Source organism: Cyprinus carpio, chromosome A21 (genome assembly GCF_018340385.1).
Source record: "Cyprinus carpio isolate SPL01 chromosome A21, ASM1834038v1, whole genome shotgun sequence".
NCBI classification, from domain to species: domain Eukaryota; kingdom Metazoa; phylum Chordata; class Actinopteri; order Cypriniformes; family Cyprinidae; genus Cyprinus; species Cyprinus carpio.
In genome coordinates this window covers 15,609,354-15,627,624 of record NC_056592.1, presented here as the reverse complement: position 1 = coordinate 15,627,624, position 18,271 = coordinate 15,609,354, and the positions used below count along the sequence as shown (strand labels likewise).

The 18,271-nt window shown below is 37.7% G+C and overlaps 1 protein-coding gene and 1 long non-coding RNA gene across 2 annotated transcripts in view; one reads left to right on the top strand and one right to left on the bottom strand.

Annotated features, from left to right (window-relative positions):
- Nucleotides 1–18,271, bottom strand: part of tenm2b (teneurin transmembrane protein 2b) — a 258,970-nt gene that overhangs the window by 47,556 nt on the left and 193,143 nt on the right. The window contains 2 exon segments of the mRNA XM_042711040.1: nt 5,517–5,755; nt 16,068–16,293. Coding sequence (XP_042566974.1) covers nt 5,517–5,755; nt 16,068–16,293 — 465 coding nt within the window.
- On the top strand, nt 1,106–3,411 carry LOC122134689. Its single transcript, XR_006153035.1, has 3 exons — nt 1,106–1,237; nt 1,313–1,315; nt 3,049–3,411. It is a non-coding gene; the product is annotated as an uncharacterized LOC122134689 (long non-coding RNA).

Here is an 18,271-nt window from a genome sequence, read left to right as displayed (position 1 = left end):
TCTGACTGACCAAGAAAGAGGAATGTGAAACCTAAAACACCCTGGTCTTTCATATCACCTTCAAAAATGTACACACGTAAGGAAAAATTTGATTGGCTACTTTTTGTCTATAGTTTTTATTTAGTTGTTTTCATTGCTGCTGATCTCCTTGGAGTGTGTGTGTGTGGTTTTGATGTGTGTTTTGATTCGTGGTGCATGAGTCCTGCTGCTATGAATATAAATGAAAGGCTACAGTGAACCAGCACACCCCAGGATCAGCTCCATTTGATTACATCAGTCTTGACTGTTGACCAAAAAACTCTCAAAGCACCCTGGGAAAACTTCCAATCCCTAGATACAACTCGTCCCAAAATGCCACACAAACACATATGGGCTCAAAAAATAAAAATAAATAAATAAATAAAAAAATCAAGGTTATTGCTTCAGGCATGCAAGGTCTATGAGTTTAACACACACACAGCTCCCTGAACCTCCTGCGTGGGCATGACGAGATGGATCCAATCTATTCCACTCGGCTTGTCAAATACTCAGAGCACAACAATCACTCCCCATGGTATAAACGCACACACATTCGCAAGCGAATTCTCCTATTCTACCTCTCTTAGTCCTACGCACCAGCGGAAAGCCTGATGCTTTGACTGACAGCATTTTTTATCACAGGTATACAGTGACGATGAGGATCCCACAATCTCTGTCCCACGATCCGAACATATTTGCACACAAAGCTCTAATCAAACTATTTCGCTCTCCTGTCACTCAGTGGCTTTAATATTAAGCAGTTACCAGAAAAACACGGAATAAAGGGGAAAGTAAATATAAAAGTGAAAGTAAAAAATGAAAAGTGTCATTTTAATCAGCTTCGGGCATGTATGCTGGAGTGTGTCAGTTTGAGTCAGGCAGAAGGCACGGGGCTGCGAGTTAGAGATTGGCTGGCGAACATATTATCTCCATGAGACAGAATCTCCAACATCTCGGGGTGTGTAGGTGTGTGACTGATTGTTGTGTTTGTTTGCGTGCCCGTATGGGCGGAAGAGTGTGCCACTAGGCTGCCAGGGTGCGCGTGAGGACAGATATAAAATGGGCAGGTGACAGTAAAAGCCCCTGCTGACAGAGAGCGCTGGTAAGTGGACACATAATGACTCATTCTGACTGACATACAGCATGTTACCGTAGACCTGACGGAGACTTGACCTGTTTTCATAAACAAGTCACTGTCTCACTGGCAGGAGCTGGAATGGTGAGTCATTACACTTCCTGCTCACGTCGCTCTGCAATTGAATAGATGATGAACAGTCAACATGAAATCAATCAGCAAGTACTTTATTAATTCACAGTCCTGATCTTAATCTAAATGATTTATCAGTAGGCACGGGAATCTTTAGGCTCTTTACAATTGATTCTGATTCAGAGAATCACAATTCTGAAACAATTCTCAGTTCATCAATAGTACAGGGGCACAAGTCTTTACTGACTTAAAATGCATGAAAACCACACTAATATATGATTTTGATATACGATCATGGGCAACATTTAACTCTTTAGTCGGGTGGGGGCGGGGGCTTTCATTTTTAACCAGAAATGTGCACACTGCTTTTCTGATAATCATTGAAGTTTTCCCTTTCTTTTTTTTTTCAGTTGCCAAATCCAGTCACTTGAAATGTGTTGATTTTGTACTCGTTGCCACCTAATGTGAGACATGTGAAAAAGAAAAAAATGGCCAAAAATGGCCCTTTTCTCAATAAAGTTTACACATGTTTTTGGTCTGTGAACTGGATTTCGCTCAGGACGCGCACTGTCTGTGGAGGCTTGGCCAGTCATGGTTCCAGAATTAAATCACTGAGGGTGCTGTCACATATATTTTTGTACCATCTATTGCTTTGGTTTCTAATCTTTGCTATTTTGAGAGCGAATCCAGCATAAATATGCAGATGTCATTCTCACAACTTTGCAGTGGGTATGTGTCCAAAAAACAAAAGTTTCTCACAAATTCTGAATGTATTATAGCCTTGAAAGCACACAAAGTGCACTCCCTTTATCACTAAAAAGCTTCACTCATCTTAGTTAATCATGATCTCACAAAGTTCTGTCATGATCAATGAAGCTCACTAAAATGCACAATGAATCTCTTATTTACATCACATCTCCACTTTGTTTCTTATGAGATGATTCACAAGAGTGCTGAACTGCACTGAACAAAAAAATGAATGAATGAATGAATGAATTCTGATCAATGTTTCTGGTTGGCCATTGCATTCAAGAAATTGACAGATAGGTCTGTGATTGGCTACACTGCTCAACACTGCAAAAACACGTTATAAATAGTAGCTTTTTACTGTCCAGAGCACAAACAAAAATATGCACTGGATAGTTTGCCAGATCTTTAACTGAGTGTGCTTTTGCTTTCGTTTGAGGTAATTTAGCATCCCGTAGAACCAGTCTTGGGCTTAGCTCAACACTCCAAATTGCAGTGGGGCTGACATCATGGATTCCATGACTACCAACTACCATCTGCCCCCCAAGAGCACCCCCCCCCCACATACAGAATGTTGGCTGGTCCATTGTAAAATAAAGTGTATTCAGCCTTTTTATCCTTGGCTATTAAACTTATCTCAAGGCTGATATATGCACAAAAGATATTAATAATTAATTTAAATTCATATAAATTATTGTGGATCAATTGGAAATCATTTGTTAAAGAATTGTGATTCTGTATTAGCCAATACTAGTCTCCCCTGCATCATTTCCCATTGAACATTGACTTTCACTCAAAAACACATCATGTTATGGAACAGAAATGTATTGTGAATGTCATTTCATATTGTCCTTAAGTGTTTCTAATCAAGCGGTTGAATCCCTGAGGGATTCAGGTCATCCAGACTCTAACTTAACTCTTCATTACAACTGATATTCATGTGCACAGAACGCAACACACTCAGCTATCCACTGTTCGCGAGGAGGCGGTGGGGGGCAGAATATTTCACTTAGCCTTTAGACATCCATCATTTATCTCTCCTTCTTTCATCTGCTTCTTTCATCATCAATCACCAGTTAGTCCAGATTAGTCACAGTGGCCTTATGGCAGCCAGACGCATCCTCTGAGCCCCGTCCTGAACCCCCACCTCCCCACTACCTCCATCAGGACCGCAACACCTGTCTCCTAGCAACCTGCATCTAGATCTCAGGCAAGGGATGCTGCCTGACACAAGAACGACAAGACACACATTCTCTGGATCAGCCATCCAAGAGCTTGACGATGTAATGATGCCATGGGTGAGCAGAGGACAAAGCACTGGAATGCTGGATTTCAATAAGCGCGCACTTGGAATTCTGGGACTGGAATTTTATTCTTCTATTAATAATGCAAATGTGTTTGGAAGCTAGTTCATATTACTGCCACAGACAAAAATGAAAGTAACATGTGTTTTGAATGTTGTTTGTTTTATTTATGGGGGTTCATTATAAATAAAAGGAAAACATATTTTTTAAATGTAGTTTAAAACACATGCCAGATTCTTACAAATGTAGTTGGTTTTGTATTTTTTTTAATATATTGTTTGGAAAATCTTGTATTTCATTTTTTTTTTTTTATTTTTATTTTAAACATAAAATAGAAAAGTTTATTTTTATTATTTAATATATCATTATAAATATACTCTATGTATATATATGTTGAACTTACTATTTCTGTTTTATAACGCTATGTTTTTGTATTTTTTATCGAAGACATATAGCCTTGGTTAGCATTAAAAAAAAATCATACAGACCCCAAATGGTATCTATCACATAATATAGAAATGCTTCAGAAATTACTGAGAAATAATATTAAAATATAATGCTAAACTTCTATTATAAGGATTTCTTTTGGAATCTGAGAAATAATTAAAAAAAAAGCAGTTCCATTGTGGTATACGGTATGAACCAGAAGAACTGCAGGTTTCAGTCCGAGTGTGTGTTCGAATATATTTTGTTCCGAGTGTGCATGTGGAAACTTTTCAAGAACCTGTGCAATTCAGGCAATGAACAGTATTGCTCAGTGGGTGGTTACAGCTCAGTGGACCAGCCACACATATGCATTAAAAGTCGCATTGTCCCAGCACAAAGTCCCTGAGGTTTTGGAATAGTTTACAGAACACTTTACAGGCCACTGCGCACAAGATACACACACAAATACACTCTCATTTAAAAACACACTCACATCAAAAGTACCTTGAGCATATTTTCAGAGTGTGTTTATGTGTGTACATTTATTAATTTCTGACAGTATTGAGGCAAAAACTGGCTCTGCAATGAGCACAAAAAACTAAAAATAAGACAGAAGCCAAGTACACCAGCAAAATAAACAATGAAAAACAAATGAGATATTGAAATTGTAACTGTGTGGTTATTCGAGCAGAAAAGACAGAACGTTGTTTTCTTCACTGCTTTGTAAAGGTGCAACTCTCTCGCAGACTGGCGCAGACTCAAGGTGCTTGATGACATTTACCATCAACTGTGTTTCTGGAAGGGATCCGACTCTTATCGGACTCTGCATGCAGTCTCTCTCTGCCACCTTTTCTTACCATTCAAGTGAGACTTGAGGACGCATTAGAACAACTTAACTTTTTGCTGATCAGTTACTAAGAACTGAACCTAAATCTTGTTTAGAAAAAGAGAGGAACTTAAGATTTGAAACTAAGCTGTACTCCCTGCAGAGAGGTGCCTTGATAAGACAAAACCCTCCTTCATAAATACATCCGAATCACAGCTTATATCAAACGGCAGATGAATCACATGTTGCCATCTGAAGTAAACGTCCACATGCTGAGGCTCCTTCCTCCCCTCTGCGTGGGTATTTACTTTGCTGCAATTGTACCACAACAATAACACACATCAGTGGTTTATCAAAGACGCTTTGAAGTGCTTCTTCGTGATAAATGTCATTCTTCTGAGTGAGTCATCTCAGGGTCATTCTTTGAGCTTTGAAAGGCCATGGTGTGCTAGAGGACACCGAGCACAGCCCGGCAAACCCTCTGCTAAATACACTAACTATTGCTCATGACATTTAAGGAGTGTCTAATTAAATTAATTGATTTATCATGCCGTGGTTGTTGACTTATTGTTTAGACAGCAATAAATGATCCATCATGGATCCATGAATTCAGTTCAGGACCTAATTATGCATGACTGAATAGTAAAATGTGAATTAAATATCACAGTTTGCATCATGATAAATTGCTTAAAAAGTTACTTTCTTGCTTATAAATAAGGACATCACAGTGCAAATATTATGGACACATATTTATGGTTGTGGTTAATATAAGATTTATCTAATTTGCTATGTGATTTCACTGAAATGGGACAAGTAAATGAAAAGGAGGTGGATGTACAGCTGTGTATGGTACAGAACATACCGCTGAATTTTTCCACCACTGATCACCACTGAATCAATCACTCAGCAAAACAAATTCAGTGCCAGACTGCAATTTATTTTAATATCTACTAATCAAATAATGATGGTGGTGATTTGAAGAACATACCTATGACGTAAGAGAGCAGGATGGCCAGCAGCACAGCGGCTGCGATCGCAGACACAGCAGCGCATTTCCAGCTGCAGTACTTGGAGGGCTTCTTCAGCTTGAAGGAGCTCCTGGAGAATGTGTTTCTGGGTAAGAGCCGGGGTGGTGGGGAGTAGACGGTACCACCGGTCAAGGGATAACCTGGTGAAGAGCTGCTGAACAGAGGAGTGCTCCCAGACGGCGTCTTGAAAAGAAAGTGCCTACAAGAAGAAAGAAAAAGAAAGATAACACAGCACTTGTCAGCACCTTTTAAAATAACAGAAGAAAAATCTTTTTCTTATCTTACTTCTAGACTAAACGTTCTGAACATTGTCAATATGCCAGCGGCTTTACTGGACTTTGATAAATTTCATAAAAATCTATTTAATGGGATTTGATATATTTCTTAAAAATAATGAGTGCGTTTAAGCTTATTTTATGGCTAACTCTGGGGAGTAGGCTATTTGTTTCATTCACATTTTCCAGAAGCTCATGTTATTCGTTTTGTTCTCATGCTGTAGTTTTTCTAACAACCAGTTCAATTTGTACAATAATGGCTTTAAATGAGGCTCATTTAACACTGCACTGATCATTTAAAAAGTATCAGGCATTAGACTGCTACTTTGTGTACTAGCAGTGAAGACTAAATGCATCATAAAGACAACTCCAATCGAATAGTCAACAGAGAGAATTGATTTTTGTTGTTGTTAAATCCCTGTGTTCAGTAGGATACTGAATAACAGTTCTGAGCACCCTGAAACGCATCAAACCTTTATAATTCAAAAGATTATCACCATCAGACATAACATGAAAGGTCATGGTGATGATAAAGTGGTCAGCGAGGCAACAGTTTGCTCTGACGCGAATGGCAATGATATTGCAAATAATGCCAGATCTGGTACTGCATCCCCGGTGCACGGGGTCAAAGGTGGGCTGAAAGTGTGAAAGTGTGTGTGTTTGGGGAAGGGGGCAGACGGGAAGGGGATGAAAGCAGATGACAGTTGACCAGGAAGCTTTGATGAGCACTAGGTTTGGCTCAGGCTGAGGTCCTATGCTAAACCAGCCTTAGATCTTTGTCCATGTGTCTTGTTCGGGACAGGCGGTCCACTCTGACTCCAACAGGCCTCTCTGTTGCCCCCCTGCTAGGCATCCAACTGCTCCCTGCTGCCCACAGCCAGAACAACCCATGAGCACTGGCATGCAGATCTGAAATGAACTTGCTTAACAGTATAGAATAACATCTGACATCATCTACACAAGATCACGTTATTCTACAGTACTGTTCAGAGTTTGGGGTCTGTAAGTTTTTTCAATTTTTTTAAGTCTCCTATGCTCATTAAGAGTGCATTATTTGATGAAACATACAGAAATATTATTTTAATGTAAATATTTTAACGTTTAAGTGTAATTTGTGTGATGCAAAGCTGAATTTTCAGCAGCCATTACTCCAGTCTAAAGTGTCACATGATCCTTCAGAAATCATTCTAATATGCTCATTTGCTGCTCAAGCAACATTTATTATAACTAATCAAATTTGAAAACTCTTGTGCTGCTTAATATTATAGTAGAAACCTGTCAGAAACTGATTCAGATGCGGGTACAACTGAGGCTTTATTGAACAGAATAATCAGAAATGGAGTAGAACACTTCAGCAGTCAGTTTGTGCAAACATAGAATTTCCTACCACCCGGACGGGGAGACAATAGCTGGCAGAAGCCGCGACCGCTGCAGCAGAGACAAAGCTGGCAAGGCAGCTCGCTGATCTGAGCAAGAGGCAGAGTAATCTGCTAGATAGTCCGCAGAGACCCTGGGACAGCAGACGCCAAGAACAGCCCACAGGTACCTTGAGTGCACAGAAGGGCGCAAGAAAACAAACTTGCAGCTATGAGCACTGGAGGCAAGGCAAGGCAAGGCAAGGCAGGGCAGGGCATGGCATGGCAGGGCAGGGCAGGGGAGGGCAAACAATCTATGGCAGCCAGAACAATGGCATAAACCACAACAGTTTGACAAAAGAAAATGAAACACGGGAAGCTATAAAGTGGATGATAACGAGATGAACAAGAACCCAGTGTGAGAGAAGATGAGCTAACGAGCAAGGAAACAAGGGGGGCGGGGACACAACAACATGGACAATTAGCACATGGCGAGCTGTCAAAACAAAGACATCCACACAACACCTCAAACAAACACACCAAAGATACTAGTGATCAGACTCGAGACCCAACAGAAACCATGATTAATTGTTTTCAAGATCCTTTGATGAATAGAAAATTCAAAAGAATTGCATTTATTACATAATGAAGGAATAAAGTGATGGGCTGTCAAGCATAGCCCACTTACCATGAAACAACACACTATGAAAGTGGTCAATATGACGTGCATTTTATTCACAATATATAATAATGACACTAGTTCTTGTGTGTCACATGACCAACTGCCAGTGGTGGAAGTGTGCATGTGATTTGGAAGTGTGAATGAGATTTGACAGCTACCGAGAAGATTTTGATTTAATAATTCTTTAAATTTACTCCGCTGCTTTACTTTGTGCATGTGGCCTCGCACTAAACAGTGCAATCTTGCTGTGCAGTCATGGTCATTTGTGGACAAGCTCTGGCTTAAGGTAACTCATTCAAGCCTTTATGATTCGTCTGAAAGCAGGCACACAATCTTTTTTTTTTTTTTCATTCTAGTTTAATAACACACAAGCACAGAAAATGAAACATTGTCTTTCAATAGCAGGGACTTGCTATGTGTCATCACAATAGTATACAAGAAGAAACCTTAAAAATAAATAATGCAGTTCAAAATCTATATTTAAAGAGCAGATAATATCCAGAAAAATGCTTTGAAGTCCATATATATTTAATCATATGGCTTGACAGACGTGTTAGATAAATCAACTTAAGAGAAGCGTTAAAGCCAGACATCGGGGCCATGTGAATAATCGACCCTCTAGGCCAAATTACATTACACTGAAGAGGAGAGATGTGTGAAAGGGAGATGGGGATGGATAAATGGAGAAAGACTGAAAAGGAAGGAGAACTAAGCAGCCCATAAAAGCGTTAGAGTAGCAACATATTCATACTGTGACCCACAGTCATTAACCCCTGAGCTACATCTACAAGGTAATGGAAACAACACTTAGGTTCGGTTTACACACATACACACAGTGATTAATGAGCACACATACAGAGACAGACAGGACAGACCCTGTGGCTATCAGGCATGTGAGTCAAAGCTGCATCATATCTGACGGACACTAATTGCAAAATACATGCAGTAGCAAGATTAATTGATACTCAGTCTTATTATTTTGTGTTGCTGTGCTTTTCACAAGAAGATTACTGTATATAGCATTAAAGAGACAGACAGACAGACGGACAGAGATGATGGATGGATAGATGTGGTGGATACAATTTGTATCAAAGCTGCTTAATGCTTTTTTCAACTTCTACCATAAAAATCACAATAATTCCTCAAGATGATGCCCTTACATTGGTTTATCATTGTTTATCACAGTTTATGCCAGAATATGAATTTCTAGAGCATTATCACAGTGAATTTAAATTTTGAAAGGTCCCTGCTGTACATATGATGCTTCTAATCACTTTTAAGAAAATTCCCAATGTCAAGTTTTTGGACATTTTTATTTGGTAAAAAAAAAAAAATTGATAACATGTTAGCGAATAAACAGCAGTGAGCCAATAAGCGAATGCTTGCCCTACTGGGACATCTCACCAGCAACCAACCAGCACAAACAGAGCACGGCCGAGAAACACGGCAATAAACAAAAACAAGACAAAGCTGCAAAAAATCTCACTTTCACAGTAAACACTTTTTCTCTACTCCTGTGGGAGAGGAGGAAAGGTCCAGAGCAATTAACATAAGATTTTAACAGAGAACGCAAACACAAACATATCTCAAGGTGAATTAGTATTCCACACAAATAGTAGTCCAGTCCGAACTGTCCAAAACATTCAGCCTAATTGGGATTTCTGATTCGGTGACAAAGCCTCTGGTTTGGTGTTCAACATGTTTTACAGGGCCAAGGTCCTTTGCTGTTTGTATGTAATGACCAAAATATATGGTCACTTCATAGATGCAAGTCTGCTGTTTATTTCCACAAACTCAAAATATGATAAATGTCTACAGGAAGCCCAGCCAACCAAAAGTGGTTTTATGTTGAGGTCCTTTGAAAGAGCTTGCTAGAGACTCTCTCTCTCTCATTCAGCACATCGATCTACTGCCATCCTCAATATAAGATGCAGTTGCAGAATTCAGAAACCTCAAAGTGAGGTTGTTACATTCAGTCCACTTTATTCTTATCCGTCTCTAGCTAGTGAAGTGTCTAGATAAGAGCTATTCCCATCCACTTAAGAAAATAATGTCGAACAACACGTCTCCATTTTGTACCATTTGGGAATTGAAGCATCCACACTTTGGCCATTGAGAGTGGGGGAAAAACAACATTTCAAGTGAGTCTGAAAATGCATTTTGAATACAGAACAATGTCACAAAAGTACATAGTGCTCAGCTCAGAAGAAATTTAAACCCATGTAAATGTAAATCCCATAAAAGACAGAATTAATGCATACAAATAGGTATTAAAGGATTTGTTTTTGTAGTCAGGGCTATACAGCAGGAACTCTGCCTGCTGAAATCCTAGGACTCAACAGTGAGCTTATATTTCAGTTTCAGTTATATTGCAAGTTCCGATTTTCTCTTGCCTCACCACAATTTTCACAGGACCCACCAGAAAAAAAAGTATATTTTTTACCAGCGTTTTTACACATCACAAAGAAAATTAAATATTTAATTGAACGTAATATCAGAAAAATAAAATACTCAATCAAAAAAACAAATATTATACACTGTTGTTCAGATGTTTGAAGTGAGATTTTTAAGGAAATTAATACTTTTATTCAGCAAGGATGCATTAATGTGATCTAAAGTGACAGTAAAACGTATAATATTACACAAGAAATCTATTTCAAATGTAAACCGTTTTTTTTCTTTTAATTTCCATTCACTGAGGAATTCTAAAAAAATGGTTTGCACAAAAAATATTAAGCAGCATGTCTGTTTTCAACTGTGATAATAAGAAATGCTTCTTGAATTGAATGTTGTTTCTTTAGGAATTTCTGGAGTAATGGCTGCTAAAAATTCATGGAAATAAATTTAATTTCATAATACATTAAAATAGAAAACAGGAATTTTAAATGTTAAGATTTTATCAAAATATTGCTGTTTTTATTGTATTTTAGATTAAACAAATGCAGTTTTGGTGAGCATAATATACTTCAGAAACATCAAAAAAAATTCTTACAGGCACCAAACTTTTGAATGGGAGTCTATATATTTTCCGCTACCATTGAACGTATAGTACTTCCAGCTAAACATATTTTACCATGTTTGATCCTTTCCACAGATCCCCCACCACCAAAATATGTGCATAAAAGTCTGTAGATTCCACCCGGGCAATTTATATATCTAGCAACAAAAAAAAAGCAGTTAGTGACGGGTGAGATTCAGAGCAGGAAAGGCAGGTATTTCTTCTCTGTATTTTTCTGCGGAGAAGTCAGAGGCCTGTTAGGGGATGACAAGTCATGTGCAGAACAAGTGAGAGAAATGACACCGGTGTTTCAAACAAGCCCACGGGGAGAGCGATAGAAGCGAAAAAGAAAAGAAAAAGACAGCAGGCAGACACACAAGCTCTTCCCTGACGCCTAATAGAGAATCTTCTCCCATTTCCGTCCAGTAAGATGGAGTACACCGTCATTAGCTCCAGCTCAGGGGGGCACTGCAGGAGTTTTAGCCCAAGTAAACCACCTCTAATTGGGCTCCATCTCTGTGGCAGGCCCAGATTTTTTCTGGATAAATACTGAGCTTCCTGAACGAGAGGCTGTAAACTTGAGACTATGGAGGAGAGTTCCCAGAGCTCAAGTGTTCAGCGCACTCTGATACTGCGCTATTACCACACACTCAGTTGAGATTTTGATGGTGGTGTGACGTCCGGGAGGAAAACAGTTTGAATAAAAAAATGTTTCTTCTCTCTGCTGCTCCTCAGAACTGGGCCATTTCTTATGCACTGACAGGAGATAACGATGGAGATCATATTTCATAAGATAATTAGTCTTGCATAGCTAGACACTGTGAGCCTGCATTTTTTCAAACCTTCGAGCATCTGGAGTTTCCCCTCTGTGCTGCAGAAACTCAGCAGAACCTTGTAAGACTTGTTGAACAAGTCTGTTAATGTGGACCGATATACTTGTAAGATTGACCAGCACAATAAAATGGTTTATTTTCATCTGTTACCAAGAGATTTAAGATTGCACATACAGTAGCAATGCAACTAAAATCCTGCCGACTAACTGAAACTAAAACTTCTAATGCTTCTAATGTAACTATATTTAATTGCAGTAGTTTTTGCGTGACAGTAGTTCAGCTGTTTTCAAAACAGAAAACTTCTTTTCCAGAAACAAGCTACTTCTTCCAACATGTGACAGTATGGCATGACAATCAGTGCTATGACTAATGAAACACTCCTCTATCTATTTGTAGTAGGGTTGGAAATCTGAAATTTTTATTGAATTAGTTCATTATGATGGTTTGTTTTAGCAAATCAGCTCACTGAATTGGCTCATTTTAACTGGATAAAAAGGAAGTTATTCAATAACTTGCTTATTGAATAGCCATCCCTCAATAATATAATCACAAAATTTTAACTGTTTTTTATTAATATATAAATACTGCTGTTTAGTAAATATTACTCAACAAATAGTAAAATAGCAAAAAAGTAATAAATAAATAAATAAATAAATAAATAAATAAATAAAATACTGTTCAGTAAATAAAATTACATATTTTATATTTTTTAATTTTTAGAATTGTTTTTAGTTTCCATTTTATGATTTCTTTTTCAGGTTTTAATTTTCAGTTAATTTTTATTTTATTTAAATAGTTTAGTTTATGTATGTTTGTTTATGTATGATTATTCTTCCTTAAACATTTTTCATGTAAAATGTTTCATGTGATATATTAAAGTTAATAAATAATATATTGTCGCCTTTAATATACTGAGCTTCTTTTTATTAGCAGCTTGTGTTTTATATTTTTTATATTTTTTATATATATTGTTATATGTATATTTTCATTTCCTAACCTTTTTTTTTTCACAAAAGATTAGTTTCTCACACCCTAATAGCCAGAGGGCGAACAGCCATATCAAATAGTGGGTCAAATCACCCAGCCGACTCCACTACAAAAACATGGCAGAGCTGAGAGTAGCTCTAAATTGCCTCTGTAAATACCCAATGTTATTTATCTCATGAAACCGTCATGAGAAGTGCTGGGTTTGCACTTTGCGGCGGACAGGGCTGTCTAACAGACAAAGCAATATGAGGTAGAGGGTGTTTGAGGTCACGTCCATATGCCCTGAAAGAAGTCATTCTAATCTGCCAGTCTAGGGTAGAGCTTTGAAGTGTCAGGGGATTGTGGGTAGTCTGTCCAACGTCTGGAGGCAGCTTGATACGTTTGAAGGATCTTAGAGTGCATTTGCGTGCGTGTGCCTGGAGAATATTGAAGAAGCAAACCTGCGGCCGCTCAAAACTGCGATGAACTGGGATGCAGCTGCATGCACTGGTGGTAAAAACTCTCTCCGAACTCCTGCCTGCTCCACCTGCGGTCCCCTTGGGTCCAGACTCCTAACCACTGAGACACTTCATCTAATGTGACAGCTGCACATTCCTCAATTTCTGTGACTCTCAACCAATCTGTCACCATATGGCCCTATTCCTCTCTCTCTATTACTCTAGCATTCAAAGCAGAACTTTTCGTATCCCGTGCACGCCGTTGCAGCCCTGCTTTGCATGCACGCCATCGCATGACCTATTTTTCAGGCGGCGCTTGCTTCATCTGAAAGTGAGTGTCAATTTTTTTATTTATTTTTTTTTATGGGAGAGAGCGACGAAGAGACAGAGAGAGAGGGGATGGGATCTGTGCAGAGATGGATGGTGACTGGCGTTGATGGACATGGAGTGTGTGTGAATGTGTGTTCATGCATGTTTTGTTTGGATGTTTTTGTGTTTTGTGTTGTCTGGTTTTTGATGGATTGTTATTTGTGAAGGGATGTGGTGATGGGTTGTTTGATAAGGGGAGTGGGTTGTGGTGTGTATCGGAGCACCTGGTGAATAAAACATCTGAACGATAGGGGGTTGGGAACTAAAAAAGAGAAAGAGAGAGAGAGAGAGTGAGAGAGAGAGAGAGAGAGAGAGAGAGAAAGAAAGAGAACAAGAAATAGACAAAAAAGAGTGTGTGTCTCATAAATAGTGTATATGGCAATAGAGGAGAGTATTGTTGAGTCTAGGGGAGAAACCCTCCAGTCCTGCAAGAAGACATACACTATACTACATAATAAACAAACAAAAAAATACAACCCACAGGGACCCGGCAGAAACAATCTAATGTGTGTGTGAGTGTGACAGGCTGTAACTAAATGTTTAGTGAGCGTCTCTGGTTGGGTGGGTGATAAGGGTTTGTTTATTTTGTGTCTCTGCGGTGTAGACTGGGGACTATAATTACATGCAGTGATTTCCAAAATTGAGTATATATATATATATATATATATATATATATATATATATATATATATATATATATATATATATATATATATATATATATATATATTGGTTAAAATCAGGTTAATATATATATATATATATCTATATATATATATATATATATATATATATTATATATATATATATATACACACACACACACACACACACACTACTGAGTATTTATGTATTTATATAATTATTTATATATATAATTAATATATTATTTCATACATATTTTGGCAGTCACTGCATATAACACCATTTAGTAAATAACAGTCTGGAAGTGTTCATTCACTTTTGATTTTTAACTTTGTTCAGTATATATGTATATGCAATTTTATTTAGGGAAATATAATTTAGGACAACTACTGTATAATTAGTCACTAAACAAATATAGATTATACTATTGTATGTAATTTTATTTTTAAAAATAACTGAATGTAATGAAAATTGAATAACTGAATAAATGAAAAAATGCATTTAAATAATTATTAATATAAATAAATATAATGTAAAAACGTATATTATATACCAGGGGTCGGCAACCTACGGCACGCAGAGGGATAATCGCTGGCATGCGAGCATTAGGGAAAACTGCACACTGACGCGACCGCTGCACATACTAGGCACTTCAGATCAAAGCCTCAGTGCTTATCAATGTCAAAATGACTGAGATGGCCAATTAAATCAAAGTAGGCGGGGTCTACTTTTGACAGAAGCCGAGCGCGAATATTAGTCAACTTTTAATGATACGTTTACGATAGAAATGTTCAATGAACGACAGCTATAACCAATGATGCAAACTACTCTAATTTTTTTTCTCAAATATGGCCACTTTGAGAGAGAGAGGGGGAGAGATGTAAATTTTCTGCGCCTGTCTCTCTCTACAAACAATGAAGCTGCGTTTAGTTACTTAAAAACAGCGATTTTACCCCCCTCCTTGCTGAGAAATATAATGTAGCGATTCAGTATCGATTAATAAAATTCATGTGTCAGCGCTGACAAGAAGTTTATGAGCTATTGAATGTTACTTTTTGCACAGGGCGATCTCAGATCTTTGTGCCAGTGGTGTGTGTGTGTGTGTGTGTGTGTGTGTGTGTGTGTGTGTGTGCGCGCTTCAATTAAAGCAGCGCATTGATATAGAATGGTAATTAAACTGAACAGTTTTAATGCATTGGCCTTGTCACACACACACATACAGTGATGTTCAGTAGGGTCACACAGTATACCTGTTATTCAAGAAACTTTAAGTTTAAAAACATTAAAGTTTAATAAACAATTTCTGAAAAAATCTTTAGAAACTATTTGCATGAAAATCAAAGAGGCCTATTGTTTTTTTTTCTTGTTTTTTTTCATCGTATCATTTAAAAATGTGTATGTACTGTACAAAGCATTAATGCATTCTGTATAATAGGGTGCGCTGTTGGCACGCTGTTGGTAAGTGAGCATTTACTATTTTTTATATTCATCCTTTTATATGTACATATTTTTATTTGATAAAAATATAATTAGTCACCAAACAAACAGATTATATTTTATGAAATAATTTATATTGCAACTTATTATGAATGAAAATAATTATTTATAATTATAATTATTTTAATAGTAACTGTTTTATTTTTAATTTTTTATATAATTTTAGACCTATTCTATTACATATTTTTGTAATATATGCAGATGAAAAACTAAAACAAATATGACAATACCATCCCCTTTATTAAGACACAACAGAAGGATCATTAAAAGGTCATCATTGATGATTATAATGACAAGGAGAATGTATGTATATCGACATCACACATAATATGTAGTCAATAAAAATGTACGATAGCTCTATAATTTAAAAAAAAAAAAAAAAAAAAAAAAATCAACCCTAGGGGGTGTCTTTTGGTGGTTTAGTAAAACTTACCGTGTCTCCAGCGGGACACTGCTGTTAAGAGCCCAACTGTCCTGGAGCTGGACAGATTCAGGGGTGGAGGGTCCATCTGGCGGGGCGGCAGTAGGTGCGTGGCTCTGTGGGTTCCGCCGGCTGGCCTGGTTGTTGCGATTGAGGGAATTAGCCGATGACTGGTGGTGGTTGTGCGGGGGAGGCAGAGGAGGTCGTAGGGAGGTCTGACTGTGATGACCGGACGCACCTGAAAGAGAGAGAGAAAAGGCAGATTTATCACAGAACATCTCTTCTTTTATGTTCCCTTATAGGATGCTGTCTGTAAAATGTTTTTTAGACCACAAATTCAGAACATCAGGTTGTTCAGGTTGCTTTGATTCAGTGCAACTGTAATCTGTTTACTGTTCAGTAGTCATGTGTGAAACGCTTGTAACTGAAAGGAGGAGAGGTGAAATGCTAGATATACTGCAACAGAGAGAAGGATCAATTATGGATAATAAGATCTAAGCAGACACAAAAAATAAGATTTTGATAAAATCTATTGTTAGGTGGAGAAATAAAACATGTCTGTTTTTTTTATTAGATTAAAGTCTGAGTATGAAAACAAAAATACATTTGTATCGCCTTCTAGCTTCTGACATGGTTGCTAAAAAAAAAAACATAAATTTGACATTTATAGTTTAGTACAGCTTATGTATATACGTTGAAAAGTCGTCAAACAATTGTATTGTACTACATTAGTTTATTTTTAAAGAAACAGGTGAAAATAATCAATATCGTATTTAAAACTATATTTTATAGAAACCTAAGAATATAAATATAACAATTTAACCATTTTAAAATAAAAAGATTATATTATAATATATTAATTCATAATATGTAATATATTGTAATATATAATATGAATTCCAAATATAATATAATATAATATAATATAATATAATATAATATAATATAATATAATATAATATAATATAATAAACCATCATAATTTGAAAAAATTGCAATAATAAGAGAAATAGCCAAGTCCAGTGTTTTACAATTTAAACATGTAAAAGTGTAGCATGTAGTGTTTTATCGTGCGAACTTCTCAGCATGTTAACAACTGAGATACAAAGGAAGGTAGTATTTTTCACAGCACATAATCAACAAAAATCTTTGCTCTACCTGACAGACTCTGAACAAATACTGTTTTCAAGCGTGTCTAGACGTTTAACAGATGTGTCTACATTCCTAAATGTCTAAAGTAAAAATTCAATTATCCACATGAACTACCACAAAGGCCTGGGTTTATTTCTGTCATATATTCCACCTTTTATTTGTTTTTCTTCTACGTAACGGTTGCAAATAACAGAGTGAATATGATAATACATGTTTCACACCCTCCGCCGCACCTCCCAGCATCGGCACATGAGGTCAAACGGAAGCAAATTCTTCCAGGAGCCTGTGAAAAGAGGGGAAAGCAAGGGATTCAAAAGTGCCTTTGTGTCCCTTAAGAAGAGGTTCCGAGATGAAAGAGGATTTAAGACCAACGGGAGATCGGCTACGGTCTGAGGGCCAGGGCTGTGTAATCTCTCTACATGCAGTGTGTCAGAGCACTCTAAAAACGGAGCGCTACAAAACCCAGCCGGGCACAAAGCCCTGCTCTCTCAGCTTACAGCGCCAGAGGAACTCTGGAGGAACTCTTCGGCTCCAACAATGGTGCTCAAAACACTGGATTATCGCCCAATGACATGCCCATCAAAACCAGCCCAGCCACTTTCCACATACTGGAACAAAGGCAGGGAGGAACTTGTGCTTTTAAGGGTTTAAAGCGCTGCCACGACCGAGGCGTCATTCTTTGTTTTTTTCAAGGGGACCTGGCGTAGTTGGCCGAAATTGATGCGACAGGCGCAGAAGAAGCGGCTTCTGAATGGGCTGCTGTGACAGTGGCCTTCAATGGGCAAATAAAGGATGGCGCTTGTGGGATTCTCTTCTTGCTCGGATGTGAGAACAGCACACCAGGGGTCTCAGTGTGAAGCTCTGGAATCACAGAGGGACAATGGGCCGCTCCTGTGCTTCCATTATACAGGATGTGGTGCTCAAAGCCGGAGAACGGAGCTAAAGTCAGTACAGTAGTGCAGAGATTACAGGCGACTACTGTTATTAATACAGAGTTACATGAAAGAGCCTAAATACAAAATATCTCACTGTAATGTGCACATCTTACCCAAGCAGGAGGTAAA